At 46.0% G+C, this 25,553-nt stretch overlaps 1 protein-coding gene across 6 annotated transcripts in view; it reads left to right on the forward strand.

Annotated features, from left to right (window-relative positions):
* The window catches only part of hts (adducin 1-like protein hts), a 103,587-nt gene that overhangs the window by 29,117 nt on the left and 48,917 nt on the right, over positions 1-25,553 (forward strand). For all 6 annotated transcript variants that reach the window (XM_077645441.1, XM_077645442.1, XM_077645439.1 and 3 more), the window contains exons 4-9: positions 704-934; positions 5,488-5,622; positions 8,449-8,547; positions 10,622-10,837; positions 14,281-14,411; positions 16,535-16,661. In XM_077645441.1, coding sequence (XP_077501567.1) covers positions 704-934; positions 5,488-5,622; positions 8,449-8,547; positions 10,622-10,837; positions 14,281-14,411; positions 16,535-16,661 — 939 coding nt within the window. The remainder of the gene's footprint in view (positions 1-703; positions 935-5,487; positions 5,623-8,448; positions 8,548-10,621; positions 10,838-14,280; positions 14,412-16,534; positions 16,662-25,553) is intronic.

Below are 25,553 nucleotides of genomic sequence, written 5' to 3' on the forward strand. Positions count from 1 at the left end.
CATAGTGGGAAGGCTTCTGCTGTCTCTAATCAGAAGAGGCAAATTAGGCAAATCGTCATAACTAGTAGAAGGTTCGCCTCTATATAAATATATCTGTGGCGGCCACTTTTGATGGAGGCAAAATGCTCAAGTGCGATGTCAGTGCATGTTCAAAAACTGCAGGTCGTCGAAATTGTGTGGAGCCCTTCACTGCAACATCCCTCATAGCCAGAGTCGCTGTAAAGCATTAAACCCTCATAAACCAAACCAAACATTTTCTTTTTCAAGCAAAAAGTCTGTTCGCTTGGCTCGAAATTTGTCACCAAAACACAGTAGCCTAGACTAAATAAAAGTTTTGATTGTTGTATTTACATCAGTATAATGTGAGGAGGGAGTTACATCAATGTGGTGCCACTGCGACTACTGTGTCAGATCATTAAAAAGCTGGCGACAGATACAAACATTTTATTTCACTTTTCAACGCCGCTTTCGCGCTAATTGCCGTCGGACGAGCGCAGCTCATCGGCACTGTCACTGCTGTCGGACGAGCTTGCCTTATTTTGCCATGAATTGCAATTTTGTTCCCCTACAAAATTGCTGCTACAAATTGCGATTTATTCAGCTACAAAAGCTGCTACAGTAGCCATGTTGTCGGTTCCACCACTGTGCATGGTTTTGAGCTGTTTTTGCTTTACAAATGGCGATGTTTCATTTCCACCCACAGCTGCGTGTGAGCCAAGACCAGGAGCACTTTCTGGTCAACCCATTCGGGCTTCTGTACCACGAGGTGACTGCTTCTAGCCTGCTCAAGCTGGACATGCAGAGCAATGTTATTGACTCTGGCACCACCACGTTCCATTTCAATCGGCCAGCCTATATGATCCATGCCGCCATCCACGCCAACCGACCAGATATCAAGTGTATAATCCACCTCCAACACCCGCCGTGTGTCGCAGTGAGTAAGCGTTCTGGCATTCGGGAAGGTTATAATGAGATGCTGCCACATGTATCAGAAACTGAAAGTTTCCCGTGTGCATTTACTTCCAAGCTTTAATATTTGTGCACTGGTCCTCCGGTCTGTATCAGTGCATAGCACTGAATGGTTAATCCCAGCTATTTGGTGTATGTGACAAGCAGCTGCAGGTGTAGAAAGATTTGGCTGGGACAATGTCTGACTCCAGTTTCCGGAGTGGATTTGCATATTGTTTCATTACGTGGACCAGTTTGCTAGTAAGTGGCACACTTGGTAAGAACAGAGGGTTGCCTATTTCCATACTAACTAAAAGTAGAAAAAGGTCGATCATCTTGAACCATGACAGAAATTGTCATGCATGAGCTGCCACAAGCTTGCGTGTCTGAGGTTTCCATTAATAAAATGGAAAATAGAATGTTTGAAAATCTTTTTATGACTCTTGATTCAAATTTCCAAATATAATTTTCACTTCACTGCAGTGGATGAACAGTTTGTTAATCTGCTTCAGTAAAGGACCAGGTATTGAAGAAATTAAATATGCTTTGGTATGCACTAGGAGGGATCTTAACAATGCCACCACTGTTTACCTTGGTGTACATTCCGTAAAATGCAGTCGACGACCGATATTTCGATATTCTGAAGCTCTTCATGACTAAATCACATCTTATGCAGATGACGGGCGGTGACTGCTTTCACGAGCTAGGTGTATGATGGCTGTATAGTGACCTCGTTATAGTAAACAAGGAAAGAATCGTAAAATAGTTTGCTATAGCCGAAATTCGTTATATACGATTTCGTCACAGATGCGTGCAACAGCGACGCAATTTAGTTATTGAAGGGACAGCAATCTCAGCGATCCTTACTAGAGAAATGGAGAGGCGTTTTCCCATGTTTTGACGACGTTTCAAGGGGGCTCGCAGCTGTTCCGAAGGCCGCAAAAAACCAAGTGCCAGTTAAGTTGGCTTTCCCGCACAGCACCGCAAGTGCAGGTTAAGGGGGTACACGGCTCTTTTGGGCCGAAAATTCGCGAAAAAAAATCGGTTTTTCAGTTTTGCCATATTCGGATTCACGAGGTCATTTTGCATCTGTCGTCAAATATTTAGAAAGGAAGAATCAGTATTTGCTTCGTAATAGGCGTTCAAATATCCGAAGGCGCATGCGTGGTCCTTTAAATTGAGGACAAATTATGCCCCACCGTTCTCGGCTTCTATGCGCTCCCGCGACGCTGTTATGGTCTCGTTTCAATGCTCGCGCCTTCAGCTTTTTTTTTTTTAATCAGTAAGCAACATGGCGGTTCTTCCGTTCGAGGACAAAGCAGCCACAAAGAGCACGTGCGCGCCGCGTTGTCATTGGTTAGAAAAGCCATGTGATCAAAATGGCGCTCTGCGATTGGGTAGGCCTCGGGTTAGGCTTGTCTGTTCCCGAAGCGCGGCGCCATTTTGAGAGAGAGTTAGCCGTGCGACGTTTACAATGCCGGGAGGCTGGACGAAGCAGCACTCGCTCAATCGGTTTGGCGCCCGAAAATGGAGGAAAAACAAAGGGCACAACGGCCCTGGACCAGCACAACCTCCACAGGGCGATGGTGAAAGTGCGGTTGCCGCTGCCAGACACCCGCACAGTCAACGACTGCGCATTGCCAAAGTCGTTGCCAGCTTCTCTCCCGGGCGGCGTGAGCGATGACGCATCGCCGGGGCCGTCGTCAGCTACGCTTTTGATCAAGAAAGACGAAAGGTCAGTTCGAGTTGACAGCAACCGCGTACGCATCGACACTCGAACTGTCACCGTTAGTGATGCTGTCGCAGCTAGTGCCCGTGAACGAGCGACACTTAGTCTTGAATTGACGCCAGCGACAACGCAGAAGACGGAGCCTTTTGTTGCGTCTGTTTCCATGGCGTCGGCAGCGGATCCTGCGGCGTCGTACGTGATTGCGGACCTCCATGCACTGAACTCACTTCTGAGCGCTGTGCAGTGCAAGATTTGTTGTGGCCCCGTGCATTTGCGCCGTGGTGATCGCAGTTATGGGCTCACAACAAAGTTGACCATCGTGTGCGATACGTGCGACGAGTTAGCGGAAACTTGGAGCTCGCGGAGATTGGATGGCTACAAGTGCAACCCGTTCGAAATCAACATATTAGCATGTCGCGCGATGCTCTCGACCGGCAATGGTCAGACTGCATTCAATGACATATTTGCGGGAATGGGACTTTCACATCGAGGAATGTATAACAAAACATTTCAACGCCACCTGAAGAATACACTGAAGCCTGCAGCTTCACGGGCGGCCGAAGCTGCCATGAGCCAGGGTGCGCAAAAAGTGGAGGATCTGTATGATGACTTGTGCTTCGGGCACAAGGGCTCCTTATGCTTCTTCTTCTGCGCTCCTCCTTCTCTGCCCGTAGTGGTTTTTCGAGCGGAACTTCGTCGGGCCTCCAGGCATGGCGAGAAGCACGTCTGAGAAGCCTCGACAAAATGACGCCTTTGTTCAGACGCCCATGGCCACCATAGAGTTTCTTACTATATTAACTAGAGGGAAAGCTGGCGCCCGCCTACGGGAGTTTGCATGGAGCTTCCTCCAGACCGCCTGAGCCACCATGGGCGCTCTAAGCATCATGGAGTGGAGAGCTAGCGACTGCAGAACCACAACTTTTGGCCAAAAAGTAATGAAAAAACAAACGTTCGATAATCAAGAATGTCCTAACATTCAATATTCTGTCTATAATTTGCAGCAAACGAGCAGAAAAGCATGTAAATATAAAGTTTGCCCAAAATAAGCGATGGCTTGCTCCCCTATTGGCCAAGTATTGCAGACAACAAAAGCCAACAGTTCGTGCAGTATGTTCTAAAAAAAAATTTTGTCGCTTCAACACTTTAAGAGGTTTTTTAATGGCACGTAGGAAACCAAAATCTTCTTATTGGCGTTGTGTGCTGTTGCGTGTTTGCTACTATGGCTTTTGTGCACTACGTTTGCGCCAAAGTCGTCTGCGCCGTGGATGGAATGGGACATGTCAGTCACGTCGCCCTCTGTTCCTGCAAAAAAAAAACCGACGGTCCTGTACCAAGTAGCTCATCGCCCCATGATGCTTTGAGCGCCCATGGTGGCGCAGGTGCAGCATCGCCAGCTTTCCCTCTAGTTAATAGTAAGAAACTCTATGATGGCCACCGACTCCATTTGAGCCAATCGTCACCCGCCATATTGGTCACGTGCCCTGACTGGCCAATAGGAAAGCGTGCTGCGTGCTCTTTTCATTGTTGTTTTTTATTGCTACCACGGCACACACAGTGTAGCTGCTTGTCTAGAAAAAAAAGTCCGAAATGCGATGTCTCGAACGAGACCAAAATGGCGCCGATGGAGTTCACTGCTCCCGGGATACATGCCGCAGAAATAGGGCATGATTTGTCCGCAATTTAATAGGCCGTGCTCGCGCACTAAGTTTTTAAAATCTTCTAAGGAAAGAAATATGTGGTATTTTTGCACCGAAATTCGCAGTTAGGTGCGGAAACGTGCCAGGATCACAAAAATGGCGTCATTGAAAATTCGGTTTTTGGTTCGATTTTCGATCCCAAAGACCCGGGTCCCCCCCTTAAAATACAGCCAGCCAACAAGATTTTTAAAAATTTCTCTGTGTTAACTGAAAGTTTGAGCTATCAGAGTTTAAATTATCGAGAGTGTACTGTATGTTTAGGCTGTGGTAGTGGAATAAGCTAGTCGGCATTAATGCCAGTAGCATCATCACCATGTGGTTTTTATGCTTTACATTCAAGTGTGGAAACTGAGCACTGTCCTGTTCAAAGTGCAACCACACTAGTCGTAGCTCCTATCAGGGAACACTGTGTCTATGTGAAACCGCATTGGCAATCATTACCTGTATAGAGATTTCATGCCTCCCAACATTTGTTGGACTATGCATTTAGAAGGTCATAGCGTGCTCAATGGGCGCATAGTTGCTCATGTACGGTATGTGGCATACTTTTAGAGAACACCATTGAAGTGGCTCTTAACACAGAGAAAAGCAGGTTTCACCTCGAAGGATGAATTCCTCCCCACTTCATGGTGAATACTTTTCTAGAGCCAGTTTAATCATTTCTCGTGTTCCTTCCAATTATGGCGCACACTGTAGATGTGAGAGCTCTGCAGTGTGGCTTGATGGTCCAATTTGGCCTTGTGTAGTTCACTTTTACTTCATAAATCCATGATCGAACTTCAGTTTAGTATCCCTCAAACTGTGTGGTAGAACCTGAAACATGGTATATGTTTTTATGTGTGCAGTCCTGGCCATAATATTACAGAGCATGCTTTGGTGATTGAACTTTTCTCGCGCTTTACTTAGAGAAAGTTAGGAAGTACTTTATACATATGTTAACACATGCCATGGGCACACCCCCGTATGAACCCAGGGATCCATCATTTCTACAGAAAGTGCGCAAAAATTTTAAACGCTAAAGCAAGCTCTGCAATGTTTTGACCGCACTTGTATACGTTGCTGACATGCTGTGGGCTTGAGCTTTTGACTGAATTCACTCGTATAACTTTTCAGGTGTCATCACTAAAGCAAGGTCTCCTGCCTATCACGCGAGATGCTGCTCTGCTTGGAGAAATTGCTTACCATGAATACAAAGGCAGCAGTGCAGACACACACGAAATTGCTCGCAGTTTGGGGCCCAACAGTAAGGTGTGGTTCCAATTTTCTTCATCACTTGTGCAGATAATGTAGTTCTGGTGTGTGCATGACCGTACTCCTAGAAACATTAGGAGGGAGGAAATCTTCTCTAAAAGACATTTGCTGACATGATGTTATGAGCACTAAATTCTTTGAGGTATTGCAAGAAGTTAAGCTGTTGATTTGCCTGCCAGTACTAAAGGGCGGGCATATACGGTGCTGTCACGGATTAGCGGATAGACAAGAACTAGGTGTGGGATTTCTCATCAATCAGGATATAGCTGGCAACATAGAAGAGTTCTACAGTATTAACTATAGGGTGGCAGCTGTCGTAATTAAGCTCAATAGTCATTACAAGCTGAAGGTGGTGCAGGTCTACGCACCTACATCCAGCCATGATGACCAGACCGTTGAAAGTTTCTGTGAAGATGTGGAATCGGCAATGAACAAAGCAAGGTCACAGTACACTGTACTGATGGGCGACTTCAATGGGAAGGTGGGCAAGAAGCAGTCTGGCGACCAGGTGGTAGGCGACTATGGGATGGGTTCTAGAAATAGCAGGGGAGAGTTATTAGTAGAGTTCACAGATAGAACTAATTTTTGGATCATAACTACCTTCTTCCGCAAACAAGAGAACAGGAAGTGAACATGCAAGAGCCCCAATGGTGAGACTAAAAATGAAATTCACTTCACACTATGCACTCAACCTGGCATCGTTCAGGATGTGGACGTCCTCGGAAATGTGCGCTGTAACTACCACAGAATGGTAAGGTCTAGAATTAGCTTAGGCTTGAAGAGGGAACGGAAGAAGCTAGTGGAGCGGAAGCCCATTAACGAGTTAGCAATAAGAGGGAAAGTAGAGTAATTCAGGATTTCGCTGCAGAACAGATATTCGGCTCTGAGGAAGACAGTCTTAATGTTCAAACAATGAATGATAATCTCACTTCTATTATTACAGTGCGTTGTACAAGTAGGTGGTAGGATGGTTCGACAGGATACTGGCAAGCTGTCTCAGGTGACAAAAGATCTGATTAAGAAACGCCAAAGCATGAAAGCGTCTAACCCTACGGATAGAATAGAACTGGCAGAACTATCAAAGTTCTGCCACTATCAAAGACCAATGATACTGTCATGCAGTGGTCTTTTGGCCTACATTGAAGCTGCTTGAACAGCTTTCACCTAAGGAAACAGTCAAGCTTCCTTTCTGAAAAATATAATCCATTGATTGATTGATTCCTGTGTTGTATATTTCCCCTTAAAGAATAGCTCTTAAAATGGGCAAGCGAGTGGTGAGGCCACTTTGGGAGGCAATCTCTTGCAAGCCATATGTTGGAGTAAAAACATAGGAACCATCTTGCAGCTCTTAAGCTCCATTATACTACTTTAAATCTTCCTTTGCATCATATAGGAACAAGCTCCAAATAAATTCCTCTCTAGTACCAGAGGCACTAAGGATATCAACAGGAAATGATGTCATAATGTTCAGTGGCGGTAACGTAGCAAGAGCCAAGGTTTTAGAGCCTTTTGCTCTAACTTGAAGCTGTAACACACCCTGCTGGCTGAGGGAAGTTGACCAGTTTCCTCTGCAGGCTAAGCAGCAAAGCAAGTACCGTATTTACTCGAACGTAACGTGACAAAAATGTGGTGCGAGGGGCTACTTTCCATGCAATAAAACCTGCAGCAGCTGTCATCCCCCCGGGAATAACGACAAGGTGGGTTTTTTGTGTCGCTCAGCTACTTCTTCACCTCAGGGGTCAGGTGTCTTTGAAACGAATCCGACACTAGGATTGAGGCAGGGTGAAGAAGCGCGCTTGGTCGACGGCACCACACTGTTGTAATCCAGTCAAGCACCAGCCATGAATCCATCCAACCCTTCTGGCAGCGGATAGTCTCATTTTTCAGGAACATCTCCTTTGGTACAGTTTTGCACCGAAAAATTATGTATGACGGCAGCTTGTGGCCATCTGCTAAGCAAGCCAGCATCACTGTCATTCTGGTTTTTTCATTCCCAATTGTCCTAGTGCGGACTTCTGGGGCACCTGCACTGCGCTGCGCACAGTCGTGTACATTGGCATGTCCAGATACGTGGCAGTCTGATCAGCATTTCCAATATGCCCCAATGGCATATTTGACGAATGATGCTGGTTGATGACGTAGCGCTGAAATTCCAGCAGCTTTGCTTCGAAGTCTCCAGGCAGCTTCTGTCATATCGAAGTTGTTCAGCGCAGTGAGAAGCCGTTCCTTTTTAATGAAATTTTGGGCCCACCCACGAGGCGCTTTGAAGTATTCCCATCTGCCGAGCAACGTTTTTAGCTTTCCAGCAGATTAGCTCGACACTGACCCCGATGAGGTGGTTGCGCTGCTGAATTACAAAGTCTGTCACCTTTTCCTCCAGTTTGACGTGACTGCCACGGCAAGGCCCACTGAAGCCTTTGTGGTCAGACTCGTTTAAAAAGCACCTCCCGCTGCAGCTGCCACCTGCCGATGGCTGACTCGTCCACACCCAGTATTGTCTAGCTGCCTCAGAATTTTCGATCTTTTCAGCTATCAGGATTGCTTTCCTCTTAAAATGATCATCATACTGAACACATGTTGCCTAACCTAACTGTGAACGAACACGACGTGACAAGCACAGGATCTCTATGAACACAAAGAACGACATTTTAACTGTAGTTTTGACTTTGAATGAAATGGGATTTGGCTTCTATGATACTCAGGTTGCCAATGTAACATCATTTTGGTTCAGTCGAAAAGAGCATAAAGAAAAGATCAAAATGATAGAAACATGTGAAGAATAAGGCTTACCCTGTGTCTATAATTGGGTTCTGGGAATTGCAGGTGCTGTTTCTACGTAATCATGGTGTGCTGGTGTGTGGAGACTCTGTTGAGGATGCTTTCTCCAACCTCTGTTCAACCATAGAGGCATGCGAGACACAGGTACGTGAATGGATTATTGTCACTTTGAATGAAATTAACAATTTGCCTGAAGCCTGAAAGTTGTACAGTAAAACCTCATTAATTGGATTCATGAAAAATATTTTATTTAAGTGGGTCTTAGAGTTGTCTAACTCAGCATATCTAAATAATGGGACTCGAGCTAAAAATTCTATTGTGCTGGGAGTGCACCACCTTAATTGGATGAAATTTGCAATTATTTAAAAGTAATTGATGATGCTAGTAATCAGAGTCCCTAACCACTGCATACCTTGTACACAAAGTAGTAGTGCAGGCTGGTGGGGAACGGAGCAAGAATGGTCAATGGGTATGGGTATGGGTGGGAGGTGCTTCGATGCCAATGCCTCTGCTAGACGCAGCCTTGACCAAAGAGTCCGTGATGTTGACACCTGAATCCCCTGCCGAGCTTCAGCAAAGCACATCTCTTCAGGCGTGTTTCGGTGGTACATGAGCCCTATCAAGGACCAGTTTTTGTGCTGAGGCACAGAGCAAATAGTATTGAGGAGGTGAAACTTCCTGCTTTCCTGTGGGGTATGTCTCTTTCAACTACCGCCAGATTCCGCCCGCAGTGGGCTTGTAGCAGCAGCAGTGGCCTTACGCAGCAGGAGCAGCACCAGCCGTTGAAGATGATGACGCCGAAGTGTGGTCGAATTGAGCTCGCCTCGTGCGGCGTCACGCGCCGTTCGGCTCCCCGCCATCTGACGTTCTAGCGCTTCAGCCAGTAAATCGATCATTTCCTTCATCGTGCCGGCCTCATACTGATTGGGGCTACAGGCCTGCCATCATGTGGTCGCATTTTTGCACACATTTTCATGCTCATTTGCATGATTTCCCGGCAGAGCATTAAGCGTGGCTATTGTTTTCCGCACAGTGATGCCATGATACCCTGACCTACTAAGGCGTATAATGAGCGTTTGTATTATGAGAGGCGATCTACACTTCATTCTTTCAAGTTGCAGTCATATTATGATCGGCCTACAGCTCAGCCACAAGCCCATCATACACACTTGGCTTGGCCCCTATAAGTCAAACCGGGCAACTAATGGATTATTTCAGTGCCCCAAAGGTGGTCAGTTTTTGTTTGAAGAACCTATAAGATTGCAGTGTGGATGAAAACCCTTACACCCCGTCATGGGCTAAAGCAGTACCGTCTGCTGCTATGCCACGGGCTGTTGAGTAATGCCAGAGCAGTTCGGTGCGAAGCCCATTTATTCTGCAGCTGCAGTGTTGCAACCAAGACTTATTGAACTAGAGACCTGCACATATGGCGGGGTCCTATGGGACTACGTGCACAAACTTTTGTTAACTTTTTGGCTGTCGAGTGTGTCTACCAGTTCGTCTGTCATGATCATCATCATCGTATGCTTTTTACAAATGATTTCTCTCCTCTCATTGCCTCCCTGTGCATTAGTCCTGTCTTATTATTTTGAAACCTAGTAATGAACGACGCAAATATGACATTTCTTTAAATCCTAGCGGTGCATATTCTGTTTGCGCACATGCATGCGTGCGATTTTCTGGAATCTTTGCTAGGCAGTGGATGAATGATGAATACTCAGAACGTAGACAAATGAACTATTACATCCTTGAAGTAAAATAACTGACGCCATCCTGCTCAACAGGTTTAGTTGTAGTGTCACGGCGCCCGTAGCTGCCCTTCCCTAGCGGCAAAAGGCATGAACTAGAACATGCACGCTGGAGCAGTGCCAAATGTGCAGGTCTCTAGTTCAGTAGGTCTTGGTTGCAACACTAAGATACAAAGGAGATAGTCTACGAGCTGGGGTCGAAATTGGTCCCTCCGGGGGATCATGCCCATCTTGCAGGCAAAGCACGTAGTTGGGATGCAAGCTCCGCTGGAGGAGGTTTCGAATGTTTATAATAATAGAAGTGCTGTGTGCATCGAGTCGGATAGCGAACACTATTTGCAAACTTTCGGATATTCGCGCACTTCTACTTTTATGTATTGAACTGTTGGGTGCTGTAGTACCTGGGCAGCATGTTGCCAATCTGGCAATGAAGACCAGACTGTAATATGCACTACACATGTTCTGTGCAGATGAAGCTGGCACCCATTGGCTTTGACAACGTGCACCTTATTTCTGAAGAGGCACAACGCAGTATGCGGGAGGAGCATGCACGGCTGAAGGGAGCCGATGAGCCTGTGCCCGGTGGTGATGAGGACAAGGAAAAGGCAGAGCCCAAGGAGAAGCCCAAGCGCTGGCGCCCCTGTGACATTGTGTTTGAGGCCCACATGCGCACCCTGGACAATTCGGTAAGAGGTTGGGTTAGATTAGTGGTCACACCAGTGCACCCTGAAAGGGTGCAGTTCTCGGTGGATATTGATGAGATCATTCCATCATGTCTCCCTATAAGCTGACTGGTGAGAAGTCTTGCTGCAGAAGAGCAAAAAGTACTGTATTTACACGATTGTAAGTCGACCCATTTTTCAGAATTTGAAAATCTGAAGTGGGCGGGGTCGACTTAAAATTGAAGCCGAAGCATTGCACCATAAATAAAGCAGAGACAAACGAGATATCAGGCATGCTAGAGCGTGGTTGCATTTTTGCTTAGTGGCTCCGTTGCATCGCTCTTGGTGCTGGCCTTGAGCAGCTGCTAAGTCAGCGCGCAGAACCGGCATCCCCATCCCGCATGAGGCGGCCAGTGGTGGCTGTCGATAAGCAGCAAACTGGCACCAGCCCACTCCCCACACGTGGCCGCAGATTGCGTCCGCTGATAAGCGGTGGCGGCCGATAACACATTCATGTTCTACTCTTAATAGGCGTCGTCCAAGGTGTTTCAGTGAACATTTCCTGCGTTTTATTTTCTTGCCTGTGACATGAGCTTTGCATCGAACAGGAATGGTCATAATATTTAAAATGAACACCCTTCATTAGAGGACATTTTTGCATTATTCCTTCAATTCAACAAAACCCTGCCTAATGCTCCAACGCATGGGGCACAGGCAGTGTTGTCAGGCAAGTGTCTAAAGCAACACAAGCCACCATAATCCTCATAAAATAGAAAGGGAGCCTGGATATGGCTAGAAACAAACCTGATATTTTCAGTAAGCTGGCTACACATGCAAGCTTTTGCAGTTCCTGTCGTCAGGAATTTGGCAACCCTGCAACACTGGTGTTTTATTGCAAACCAGTCTTGTTGCAAGAGCATGACATCAGGCAAGACACCCCAAGAAGCAAAGTTGAACAGTGGCAATTTTATGCACCTGCAGTTACAAATCAGTAAAGAGGAGATAACGGAACACAGATTTAAACTCTTCAGAGGTGTTTGAAATACAGTGAATCCTTGTTAATTAAATTAGACTCAAGATTTCGGGGATCCGGCCAAGGTACCGTATAAACGCATGTAAGGGCCGCACCCTGTTTTCCCGGAGGAAATATTAATATTTCCAGGTGCCACTCATGGATGGCGCCTGAGGCCGCGACTCATCATCATAATCAACTTTTTCCTCTGCCACAAGCTTCCGCTATCCATATTGGCATCAGTATCACCATCTTCAGCCTTTTGCGGCTGTCAAGGGCACACGATTTGTGGTAGCGTAGTTGTGGCTTTCACATGCTGCCACTGAGTTGCAGTTTTAGCACAGTGGGCAAGCACCTTAATAGCTACAAGGCTGGGAGTTTGCTGTTGAACATGGCAAGCGTGCGGCAGACAGGAAATTCGACGTGGCTGAGAAGTGCGTCCGATGATGGTGCAACCAAAAGGATGCGTTGAGGAACACAAGCTGCAAAAAGTGCGCTTTCCGAGGCCAGCCGTGCAAGTTTCCTGAACTGGAAGAAGAGCTGCTGTGCTAAGTGATGGAAGCGCGGAACAACGGCTGCGCGTTGACAGCAGACATGCTGAGAGTCTTCTAGTGGGATGAGCGTGCACCAGGGCACAGCACCAACTCTGAGTCTGAATACTCCACGAGTGACTATACTGATTGCCGCTCATTCCTTGATTGGTGTGTTTTTACTTTTTAAATAAATTTTTTCTCACTTCGCGTGTATGGGCCACACCCCGAAAATTGGCCCTCATATCTGGGAAAAAAAGTGCGGCCCTTACACGCGTTTACACGGTAGCCCCAGCCAACATCCACGCAGTCAATGGCATCGGACACCCGTTATTCGGGAGCAGCTATGCTCGCACTGGTTAATTTGGACTAGTTCCTCACCAGAGGCCATGTTGCAATATGACCATCACACCAAGCAGTTTTCAAAATGTCCTCTCCTTGAGTGTGGATTGCATGGTAGAATGTTGCCCACGCAACAGCAGGCGTAACATGCTCTAAGGCTTGTTTGTCAAATGCAGCCGATACAGCGAGTGGTGGGCAGCAGCAGGCAGCGGCCACGTCAAGATTGTGCCTGTGAACATTCTTGGAAGATGTTCACATCGGCGCTGTTATAGAGTAAAAATAAGTGTCAATATTAGGTCAGTGCTTAGATTTCTGCTGGGCTGGAACTCTGTTCATTGCACTTGTGGAAGTGAATCTTGCTCATATGATGTTGAAGCACTGCACATAACAGAAATGCCATTCATGTCATCAGTGCGGTGCGCGAACTGGCTCTGGAACAAGTAACCAGACAAAAACTAAACTAAGCTTACAGGTGGACAGCTGCCGATGTTCCGGGCTGAGGTTGCACAGTATCATTGTTTGAAATAATATCTGCCGATCCACATCATTAAGTGGTAACAGCATGTAGCGATGTTCCGTGCAAAGCTGAGTATGATGCTGACTGCCACTGGTGTACCCACACGAAGCGATGAGACTTGGTGATAGAGCGGTGCATTGTCAGTCCTTATCCGGGACATGTAGCTGCACTAGTGCTACATTTTTGAGACAAAACAGCATAGCGATTGATAAAAATGATGGTGAAAATTCTTCTTTGATAATACATTACATTTTTAAGGTCCACAACGCAGGAGCGCTGAACTATTTTGTGATGCTGAGGCTAGTAAGTAGCGATTGAGACGTAAGACGCACAATTCTTTCTTGTTGCACTGCTCCTACCAGGCTTTCACTGAACTGTTTCGATGCATGCATCGGCAGCTTCTTCATTGAAAACCATACTAGAAAAGCAAACTTCACTCGCAAAACAGCAAGTTTCGAAGTTGCATATCTGCAGAACCGTCTGCTAATGGCTAGTTTTGCGAGCTGCTTTCAGGCGATGGGCAGAAATATTCTACAAACCCAGAAGCTAAGCGATGCAATGTGCAACAGTGGTTCGGTGGCTGCCAGCCCGCCATGCAGTCTGTCGCATGATGCAGCTAGCGCTTCAGAGTGACTGCTGCTTGATGCATTGAAAAATCAGATGCAGCAGTGTCGTGCGAATCAGTATTTTTCTAACACGTGCCATCCCTGAGGCTGCCGTCGTGCTCTGAGCACTCTATGCCGGAAATGTCAACTGCACAGCCATTAAAAAATTGCTGCCTTTTGGGGAAAATACAAGCTGTGCAGGAAATAAAGGTATAGTGTGTTAGCAACTCACTAGATAGTACACAAAGACTGGGGTGGCCCTGGTAGCACTGAAATTGCGCTTCGTCCGTCGATCACCAGTGATCAATGCAATGGCATGGTACATACCATGCCAGTCCTTGTCTAAATAGTGTCGGTTCGAAAGTTTCTTAGAGTTGTTCATATTTATGTACATGCCAGCAGTATTTGAGTTGTGCAACATGCTTTGCATGTTTTTTCATATTGCTATTCCATTCTTTCAGGGCCACCGAACAGGCTACATCTATCGGCAGCCGCTGATGCGCAATGAGCAGCCTCGCCTCAAGACAGACGTGGAAGTGCCCCCATCAGCTAGCTCAATCGCACAGTTTCTGGAAGAAGACAAGTGGCTGAGGTAAGCACATTATTTTGTGCTTGGTGCATGCTGATAACCCAGTTGCATGCGACACGACCACTTAACTACAGGCTGGAGTTCTCAGATGTACACTTTGTTAGGTTGTGGGGATGGTACTGTCATTTTTGCTATTGCGGTAGCTCATTGTTTATGGTGCTCAACTGCTGACCCGAATGACGTGGGTTCGATCCCGGCCGCGGTGGTTGCATTTCGATGGACGCGAAATGCTAAAGGCCCCTGTGCTGTGCAATGTCAGTGCACGTTAAAGAGCCCCAGGTGGCCAAAATTATCCGGAGCCCCTCACTACGGCATCTCTTATAGCCTGAGGTGCTTTCGGACGTTAAACCCCATGAAAACCAAAAGTACTGTCATTTTCATCAGTTGCTGGACTACTGGGCCATTAAGTGGAGCTCTTGAACCACACCTGTCACTTCAGTGCCCTGAAAGGGTGCAAAGGTGTGCTTTATTTTCCCTTTAAAGGGACACTAAAGGGAAATATCAAAGTGGGCAAGATGGATAGTTTATTCCTCAGGAACACTACGGACGTTTTTTTATACGGAAAGGTGGCTGCGTTATTACCGTTCGCAAATAGAAATAATTTTCGGATCATGAATACCTTCTTCCACAAACAAGAGGACAGGAAGTGGACCTGGAAGAGCCCCAATGGTGAGACTAAAAATGAAATAGATTTCTTACTGTGCGCTCAACCTGGCATCATTCAGGATGTGGACGTCCTCAGAAAAGTGCGTTGTAGTGACCACAGAATGGTTGAAGAGGGAACGGAAGAAGCTAGTGAAGAGGAAGTCCATTAACCGCAAGAGGTGAAGCCGGAGTTAAGGTTGTGTAGGGACCCGGTGACATATGATCATATCCTATGGGAATGCAAGGAAGAATCGCCCCCAGCAGCTGTACTGCAGTATCCTTCTCAATTGGAGGCAGTGTTGGCCACCTCAGACCCGGCCGTACAGGCCCAGGCCATGGAGTGGGCCACCCAGGTCGCCATCAGTTGAGGACAGATGGCAGTCTAGCACGGAACCATCTACTTGTGCTTTTGACGAAACAAGTTTTTCTATCCATTCATGCACAATGACCCACACTGGGAAACTTACTTAATGAGCCAAATGAGAGGCGCTGGCGCATATGTGTCATACTTCACAGATAATTTTCAGTATACCTCAAAGTATGTCTGCCGTTTGGCTGCGCAGGAAACATGAAACATATTGCACTGTCATCGTGCTCTACACGTTACTGACGAGCGTGTATGTGTGTGCATGAGCGCCTACTAAAAGGCCCAACAGAGTGTGAATAGTATTGAGAGCTTACTGTTCTGAACTTGTTATCTACAATGGCCACATGCTGCCTGAGTACACAGAATGTTAGGTAGATGATTTGAGGACATGTTTTTGTGTCTTAACCTTTTGCTCGCTTGTCTTATTTTACGCTGTTTTAATTATGCGACTCTTCGTATTATTGGCTATGTTTGCCTTCCTGCTGTCCTGCCTTTTCGGCGGCGATTGCCCATTGACGGCAAAATAGGCTCAAGAAACCTCTTAAATGCATTGCTGACTGCGACTGTAGGAATCCACAAGTGGTGGCGCCATGTGTGCTTTGCTTTCACATAATTCTCTGGCTTTTAAAACCCTTGTTTTCTGGAAAAATGGCATATTTGCTATCGTGTGACTGAAATCTATCAGTCTAGCCTGACTTAGTATTCCCCTATAGTGTCCCTTTAAACCTGGTGTTGCATGCAATGAACATGTTCTGCTTAGTTTTATAGGCTACATAAAGCAATAGTTGACCTTATGCTCAAAGTCTTAGCTGCCGTGCACGTATGCCAGCTCACCGATGCAGCACACCTTTTTGGCTGCAAGTTTTTCTTTTTCAAAAGAGTAGAAGTCGTGAGGCTGACAATGTGCGACTGCTGCCATTGTATACTTGGCATGCTGTGCCTCAAATCAGCCTCTAGTTTTTTCTCACATTCTTTTTTCTGCATGAAAAGTTTTGTAGCTTGGTGGTATCTCCTGGATTTCGGGTGCATTAACCTGTTTAAGTTGCTTGGCTGGTAAGGAGCAGCTGTCATCATGCATTTCTTGAATGGCTGGGGTGTTTTTTGGCTTGTGCAGCCCCTTAAAGAAGTTACTGGATGGGCGGAAGACTCAGGACAAGCTGCGCTGGGTGAATTCACCCAACACTTACCAACGAGTGGAAGTGCTCGAGACAGGCACCGCAGACCCCAAGAAGATCACAAAGGTAGCCCAGTAGCGGCCGCTAAAGCAGCCGCCGCCAGACACCTGCCCAGCACCTGGGCACGAAGGGCTTCCTGTCAGCTCTTTTGCGGCTCACTTGGTGGTGGTGGTGGTGGTGGTAGTGGTGGCAGAAGCCTGGCTTGTAGCACAGGTTATTCCAGGGCATCTGGAGTCTGACTTCTTCCCAGCTTGGCCAGCTTGTGCAATGCGGAGTGTTGCACTGATTTATTTGTTGAGTGTAAGGCGTGTGCACCTCTTTGTCAAAATTTATCTGGAACCCGCTGCTGCACCATTCCTCATGGCCCGCAGTGCTGCTTGGTAGGTGGTAGAAATGTCTACAGCCCCCTACAACGTCGTCTCTCATATCCTCAGTCGTTTTGGGACATCAAACACCATAAAAACCTGGACCTAAAATAAAAATCTCATAATCTAAACAACTTCATTGGCAACCTCTGCTAGTTTGTCATGTTGAAAGTGAAATTAAAGGCATGTTGTACAAAAGCTAGAGTTCACGAAATGCATTGTGAAATCTTGCCAGGAATTCCACAACTGCCTGCAAGTATCGGTGCAAAGTCCTCTCTCATGTTCCATGCTCAAGAAAAAGTGCCACACTCTTTGTCTTCTGACCTCATGGAACACCTATGCTCACTCATGCTTCGTTCTTGTTGTGCAGCCCTGCGCCTTGATCTGTGCTGTGCTATGCTCGTACTTCCTTGCTGCAGAATATACAACTGGGAGGTGTGTCACAAGGCTGTTTGCACACATGAAAGGAGTGGGAGTGCACAGAGAGGGGCTCCTTGCAGCTTTTGAGTGGTGCAAATTCAATAAAGTCAGCTCCTGATGACAAGCATTACTTGCACTGCCACAATCATTGTGCTGTGACTTTTTTGCATGCAGTTAAGGTTGCTGGTGTGCTCATGTGTGCCATGTAAGGATCAAAAGGCAGCTTGTTTCACCTTGTTTGTATTGATATTCCATCTCCCAGCGCCAATAAAGTTGAATGTAAGCCGCGTGTTTTAGCTTAATTGGTGCTGTGACCTTAGCTGTGCTTGTGAACATGTCACATGGTGTCCCTGGTGGGATGCAGTGAGCTAAATGTTTACATGAAAAAAAAAAAGGTTCCTTTTCCTTTGAAAACGTGGGTAGGGTTGCTGTGTGATGCCTTGTCGTAGAGGAAGAAGTCAGGCTTCAGGTTTGTCTTGCAGTTTTTCGCCTCCTGTGTTTTTCTTTTTGCGAAGATACTGAACAGACATATTGCCTGGTATGTAAACACTGGCTTGTACTATGATGCTTTGAATTTTGTGTTTAAGAATGCCTAAGAATATATAGCGTGACACATTGAGCTACTTTATAGCTGCTTAGCTAGAGTTGGCCATCTCCAGTTGTTCCTGTCCCTAATGTGCATTTTCCCATGTTGCGTTTAGGTTGTAAAGGCATATTTGCAAATTGCTTACCTGGTGGCTAACTATACCAAAGGAAACCATCTCAAAATGGTACCAGTGCTGCCCTGTCAACCTGCTTGGTGGTAGTTGCACGTTTGAGTAGTTGTCCAAACTGTATTTGAGGTTTTCTTCATTTCAAGGAATATTTTTGGAGTGTCCACCAGTTCAGCTAGAGCGGTTCCTTTGTTTAATGTCTTGCATCCAGAAAGGGCAACGCATTAATAGAGACCTTATTCCAAGCTTTGGAGTGTAAATACTGATTAAATTTGTTGGATGTGGTTGTGGTACTGGGGAAGCATGAAAAGGGGGGGGGGACAAAGTGGTGGTATGTGATGTGACCTTGCATGGCACTGTTTGATTTCTTTTCACTGCACCTTGACCTGTTGAGGTACTAGTCTGAACTCTTTTTTAATGGCTTCGAAGCCTTCAGGTTCCAAATGTCAGTCTGGGGTTACACTTGGATTTTTCTGCCTCTCACCATGGGTATTGGCTTGGTGGAGTACTTGTGTTCTGAGGAATAAGAGCATGCCTCTTTGTGCTCTCTACTTAGTCTTGTATTCCCTTCAATGATGATGTGGAGATGAACTGGGAGGATTTGCCTTTCCATCAGCATGATTGTTCTAGTTGGTAAAGAAAGCTTAGGCTGGAAGGGCATGGGGGTTTCGGTATTCATTGCCATGTTATTGGCATTTCTACATTTAGCAGCTTTTCACCTTGGCAGCTTCTTATTGCACGTGCCTTTTAATCTTCCATGTCTAAAAACTCTGCTGCCTGGTGTTTTTCAGGTGGGACAAAAAAATTTTAAGGGCTATGAAATTTACTGAAAAGGTAAATTATTAAAAAAATATAGCCAAGCATATGATGCAGTACAATGCATTGAGCGTTTCATGTTGTTTCAGCGGCCTTTCATGCGCAAGAAAATTTTTAGTCTTGCATCTAGAACTGGTGTACTTGTTGTGCAGCTGTTTATCACTGCCAGGTATTACAGCAAAGCCTTGTAACTTGTAGCAATCCACTGGAGGCCACGTTTAGTTCAAACCTTGGTTTATTTTAGTTTCAAATTGGGACGAGGAGGCTGTGGCAAATGAAAGTTGGGTGAGTTACAACACTTCTACTATCAGCAGGAAATGAAACTCGAACAAGACAGTTCAGCCACGAACAGCAAAATAAGCTCGTAGCAAGGGGAAGCTCAGCACCAGCTTGGGTTTCTTTATCTTCGAAGGCGCAAAGACTCTTCTTCAGAAGTGTATTTTCTCTTCAGGAGCTAATATGTTGGTGTTTTTGTATCGTCACTTCAGTTTTCTTGTTCGCGCTTCATTTGTTGCTGATAGTCCATTGAGAAATAATCATTCAGCTTCTGCTCTGGGTATGCATTGTATACAGCAGTTTCAGCATTTTTAGTGTTTAAACTGACAAAATCAGTGAAATATAGTCCCTCTACAACTATGTTCTGTTTCTACTTGTAGGATATGTTTTTATTGCTGGTACATTTAAGCAGGGCACAGGCTGAACACTTTGCACAGATTTCAAACCAGAGGCAATCTTGGATAGTTGCTAAGACTCTCATTTCCCTTTAAGTCTCTTTGCCGGAAATGCAAATGCAGGTAGTCATGCAATGCTTCTGCAGTGCAGGTATCATTTTTCCCGCTCAGGAGACTCGTTGCTTGCATAAGCAAAGCCAGTAGATTGTGTGTGGGGTCTGTGTCTTTGGCGGTGACTTTTAACCGATTACCGACTGCACAATTGAAATGTGGCAGAGCTAAATCAAGCTGCAGTGAACTGCTGCTACTGGTGTGCCTCAAATGCTCGCACAGATTCAAAGAATGTCGAATAGAGCGCCAGCCAATATGGATTGCAAGGAATGCCACACATACATGGATGAGACCTGAAGCACACGAGTCTCCTCTGTGCTTATGAAATCTGCAGTTATGTATTTGTATTTTGCTTCGCTTTGTTGCTCCTGTTGACCTTTCACTCACCTTGAAACTGGGAGGGGTGGTTATCTGAGACAAGGTCAGGCAGCACATTCATCCTATATCAACACTGGGCCTGGAGAACAAAATAGGCAGTTTCTATTTCTGGGTGTGCTACCAGTTTTTCTGTGGTATTTTTCATCTGCATGTTTAGCAGCAATCGTAGAGCTCTGGAATAGCACTTAGCGGAACCTTGCTACTGCAGTCCTGTATTTTTCTTCCTGCCTGTCCTGTAGGCTTTATGCGCCTTATATGTAAATGACTAGACAAGGATAAGAAAATGAGGGGCTGTATGTAACTGGCTATGTGTGTTATCTGTTACTGGTGAGTCCAGTGCAAAGGAAGTTGAGGGATGCACCTGCTTATGTTCTTCAGCAACGCTCGCCACTTATGATCCCGCCAATGGGCTCCTTGATGCAACATATGTATCCACATCGGACCTTGTGTATGTTGTACAGTGCTGTTAAGTGCAGTGTACAGTTAATTCTTCTTGTATCGCTCCTGCACCCTAAATGCAACTGGAAATCGCAGAATGCTGAACATGCCTTTGTCCAGTTATCTTTTCAAGATTTATGCAGCAGAAAGGTGCTCTGAGGGGTCTTCCAGTGTAGTTACTTTATCTAAACTAACTTCGTGCTTATGGCAGCTGAGTAAGTGCTAATCTTTTTGTTGGGGTATTTTAGTTTTATTTAAATACTTATGTGGTGCATCTATAATGCACTCCATTTCTTACTATATTGAGAAAAACCGAAAAATGCTATAGCTGTAACTGATGATATTATTTGGACTGTTAAAAAAAAAAAGCCTCTTGCAAGTACACACACATCAATCCCAATTCGCATTTGTCACATAGTTGGAAAGTAGGTGTTGGAGAAGGTGGGCTCATTGGCATTGTTTGTAGCAGATGCAACTTGATGATAGTACTGTGGGTAGCATCAAGCGGCTGCACATAGGCAGTAGACACGAGTGCACAAAGTCGCTGAGAAAGTCCATAGATGACTGTACTTCGGTCTCCCTTGGAGACCAGCCGCTGCCAACATTTTTCTCATCACTGTCACTGCTGCATAACGCCGCTCATTTTCCCAGCACACTTTAGCCTTTTTCGGAAGGCAGCAGCACTGTCAGTGCTAGCACCATTTTGCGAACTTTCACAGCTTGCCATGGCCTCTGGGGTGGGACAAACAGAAGCGGCTCGGCGCTGATTGTGGAGACTGCGAGCTTGCATCCACAAAGATTTCATTAGGTCTAGGCGTTGTTCTGTCCGAATTTTAAATTTTACACCGAATGTACGGTTACAGGACATTGCCCAGAGGGTGCAAATTCAGTTGTAACTGATACGTATAAGATGCTCTGTCACCGTATATGGTTTACTTTTCCATGGGTACAGTGTGTAGTTTGTACTGGTGTGCAAATATTCCAAGGGGAATCAAATGCGAATATGGCAAAAAAAAATTCCTTTGAATATCTGATACCTGCTCAGTAAGGCCATCGTCCCTTATTTTTTTTAAATAGCGTATGGACTTTACAACCAAATATAAACAAAGCTAGACTGACTTGGCACTACGTCAAAACATGATGCCTGCAGAATATTCAGGATAGCAATATGCAAATTTTAACCTGGTTGTGGAAGATGAGTGACAAAATGAAATCTATGAAATGACTGATGACCGGCCACTAAAATTAACATGCTGGTTAGTAAAACCTCGTTATAACTTAAGGGGATCAGAAGTAGTGCGCATATTATCCAAAGGTCGAGTTGTCAGTGCCCCCTCACCCACAAAAAACAAAAATGCTGTGAAGCCTAGCTAGGAGCCTGCCTCCCACAAATATCCTGTGATGAGCTCACGGGACAACACGGATGTAAGCAGGGGGCACTCACTTTGCATTGGAACAGCGACTTTGCTTCTGAAAAGAAAGTAAATGTCCAATGACGTGCCATTCGGTGTTTGAAAGTGGTGCATGATGGAGTTCAGATGGCTGGTAATTGTGCAACCAGTAGCCGCTGTGGCAGTGGGCCGGCAGCAAAGCTCGGAAACAAACTACGTGGACTGGCTATTTTGCCTAGCGACAGGGGCCCTCCTATTGGGTTCACACCATATGTTGCACTCTCGTCGGAGGTGCATGAGCTACGGTGCATAATGGAATGGGTCGGATGTTTACTCGATCGCGCGCCCTGGCGGTGACACACCTAGACTCTCTGCCCTTTCAGACCATCGTGCAAAATTCCACAGCTGGACTTTTCCGCATATCACGGCAGACCAAAATAATCCAGTAGAGCTCTCACTAAAAGAGTTGTGAAGGCAACAAGACTAGGGCCATGGGCATGGGTATGAAGTACGAAATGCTTTATGGAAGGATCAAATAGAAAATCATGCGCTTTCACGCTACGATTGTCTGAAGCGAGTGGTCGGGCATCTTGTTTTCGTGAAATGTGCTATGCAGGAAAGCCCACTTACAGAATAAGCCCCTTTTGCAGATGCTGTGGCACTGGTGTCAGCAGTGAGCTTTGTTGCGTAGGCAGAAGGCAGCACTGTCCACATTCGGTGGGCCATGTTTGCATGTTTTTGAACATGGTTCACAGTGTGCCGATAAATTGTGGGTCAGTTAGTTGAGCCACGAGACACACAGAAAGAAGCGGCATAAGTTTTCATAAGTTTATTGCGGTCTGGTATGGGCGCAAGGAATGGACAGCGGCCACGGGAGCGGGACAAGTTCGCCGACTGATCGGCTTCGCAGCTAGCATTGCATTTCTGCATCGAAATCTGATCAGTTTGAGTCTCTTAATCCGCACGGTTGCTCTTCGGTCACACAGCTAACAGTGCAAGAATCAACGCCTGCAGCTCGCTTGCGTTCTCAGCATGAGGAATTTAGATGCAATTTTTCGTCTATGCGATCATAAGTTGAACGGAGGGGGGCCGTGCAGGTCACCCAGACTGCATGCTGCACATTTCTTAGCGCAAAGAAAAAAAGAAGAAAAAGCTGCTGCCAGTCGCCTTCAGCGTTCGCAAAGAGCCACTAAGCGACATTTGAAGCAGCACTGGACTCATGTAGTAGTACATATAACGCATAGTTTTTTGCTTTATTCTCACTTTTGCAAACTTCAGCAAGTGTCGCTTTTCAACACCGATCCTAGAAAACGATTAAATGACGCTAGTATCTCGAAAAGCCACGCATTGTTATGTCCTAGGTTATTTGAATTTTCCTATTCCAGGTTGACCAGAACCTGGCGAACAGAGCAAATACCAGACCAAAAACCACTCTGATCAAGCAGAAGGTGCACACTTGAATGCAAATTTTAAAAGAAGCAGAATGACTTATTTAGCTCAGCACAGTGAAAGCAAATTTCGCTTGAAGCTCGAGGGAAACTCCTGTGTATTTGCTCGTGCAGCTCTCCCAAAGCCAAGAAAGCATTCTTGCGGACATTACTGGTGGAGCGAGGCTTCAACTCATGGCAGAAATGTGTGTTTCATCAAGCAGAATTAAGAAAGTTCGCTGCGCGCTCGCCAAAGTTCCAAAGAACAAAGCGATCACATTTGTCTTATTCAAAGTACCAGTATTACTTGACTGTCCAGTAATTTCCACGTTCTCTGGAAGTGGCTCTGAGAAAATAGAAAGCACATTACTGGGTTCGTCGTGAAAATACTGCTTTGCGTCGTACATTGCATTGTCCTACTTCTTGCACTAGCATTCAGTCAGAACTGTAGATGATTAGTTTCTCTCTTCACCTCGCGCTTTCTCAGTTTCATTTAATCAGTCGACATAGTCGCCTGCTGTAGCCGCGCTGTTACAACTGTTGCCAACTAGGTAGGGAGTGGGGAATGAAGCTGATGCAACACTCCGCCTGGTAATTCCACCTGGAGAACAGGCTTAAAAAGTGCAGAGCTACTTTCCGGCCTTAAACAAGGATGTTTCTAACTACAAGCAACACAGATGCTTTGAAATACTTGCATATGCGAGTAGGTTTCAAAGGCGCCTCTTCGGGTAGTGTAGGCATGCTGCGTTATTGCCTACACCCAGAGTCTCTGCCGACCGCAGTGCCACCTTTGTTTACAAGTATGACGTTTGTCTATAGTCGAATACAACTCAAGAACGAAGTGACAAATGCCCCTCAAAGAAGGCCCTCTAGCAATTAGTGTAGACAGGTTTTTACGGCTTCTTGGTTATTACGCTTGGACCTTTATGCTCAAGGGCAACTTGCAGCTGAGGCTAGACAGGAAAGGGAAAGAGATGGGCATTTCTCTCCAAGATGAGGGGGCGGGGTTTTTATATTTTGAGATAAGGGTGTGAAGGGGGGAGGTTGGGAGGCTGTGCGGTCTTGCTAGGGCTGAGCCGCCCATTCCCGATGGCAGGTAGACAAAGGCGCATCTCCTTCCCTTTCCTGCCTAGCCTCTGCTGGATTGCCAAAAAAAGTTTTCCTTGAGTATAGCATGAAATCGGGGATTTGCAGGTGAACGGGGGGTTAACCACTGTTCGCGTTATTCTTTTCTGTGATTTCCCTGCTACAACAATGCCTATAGGCGATTTGTACCATAATAAAATAAATACACTGTGGTTCAGTCGGGTTAACTGCAGTGTCGTGAAAATAGGTTCATGCCTTTGGCTGGAGGGCCTCCTTTGATAAGCGTCTACCGCTACGTTCTTGCATTGTATCTGAATGTGACTAGTCCCAGTGATACAGCAGAGTCCGCGTCGCGCAGTCGACTGCTGCTGCCGCGCGAAGCAAAAACCGACTCGGGTAAATGATGAATACGTGGATTTTTCCCGCGGCGCTTTTTCACCCTGAGAGAGTTAACAGTGAAGAGGGCACGTCTGTACTGTTTTCCTGGCACTTTAAACTCAATATTTAATTTATTTGCCGAAAAGTTTGGTGGACGTAAGGAAAGTCAGCTGTGTTCGGTCACTGCCCAATATTTAGCAACTTTCGAAAGCCCCTTTCTGTAATCGAGCATAAGTCAAATAGCAAACATATTTGATTCGTATTCGATGTTTCGAACAGGACACGCTTAATATTTTTGCAGTTGTAGAATGGCACATCATAATAACCAATATTCCAGTTAAACCTGTATATAATGAAATTTTAAGTCCAGGATTTTTCGTTGCGTGTAGTTTTCATGAAAAGGCTCGAAAGGACAATGCAGAACGAAACCAAAATAACAAATTAATGTAGGTGAAATTGTCTTGAAAATGTTTCCAGAAAACCCTGTTACTCAAGTCGTAAACCCTGAGGAACGTTTCGCAATCGCGCTGATAGCGTGATTGTGGCGGGGCCACCACAACCGAGCTAGAGGAGAGGGCGCGAGCGTGCTCACGCCACCGTAGACCGGCCGTGAGGTGCTTGCTTCTTCCCGCATGTTCCCTCTCTCGGTCTGCCCGCAGCTGTTGCCCCAGGAAACGAACTCATCTCTCCGCCGTCCCCGCTCCCTACTTGCAAGAACTATCTGCGCCAGAATTATGCGAGCGATGGGCGCACACTGCTCGTGC

Source organism: Amblyomma americanum, chromosome 1 (assembly GCF_052857255.1).
Source record: "Amblyomma americanum isolate KBUSLIRL-KWMA chromosome 1, ASM5285725v1, whole genome shotgun sequence".
Classification (NCBI taxonomy): Eukaryota; Metazoa; Arthropoda; class Arachnida; order Ixodida; family Ixodidae; genus Amblyomma; species Amblyomma americanum.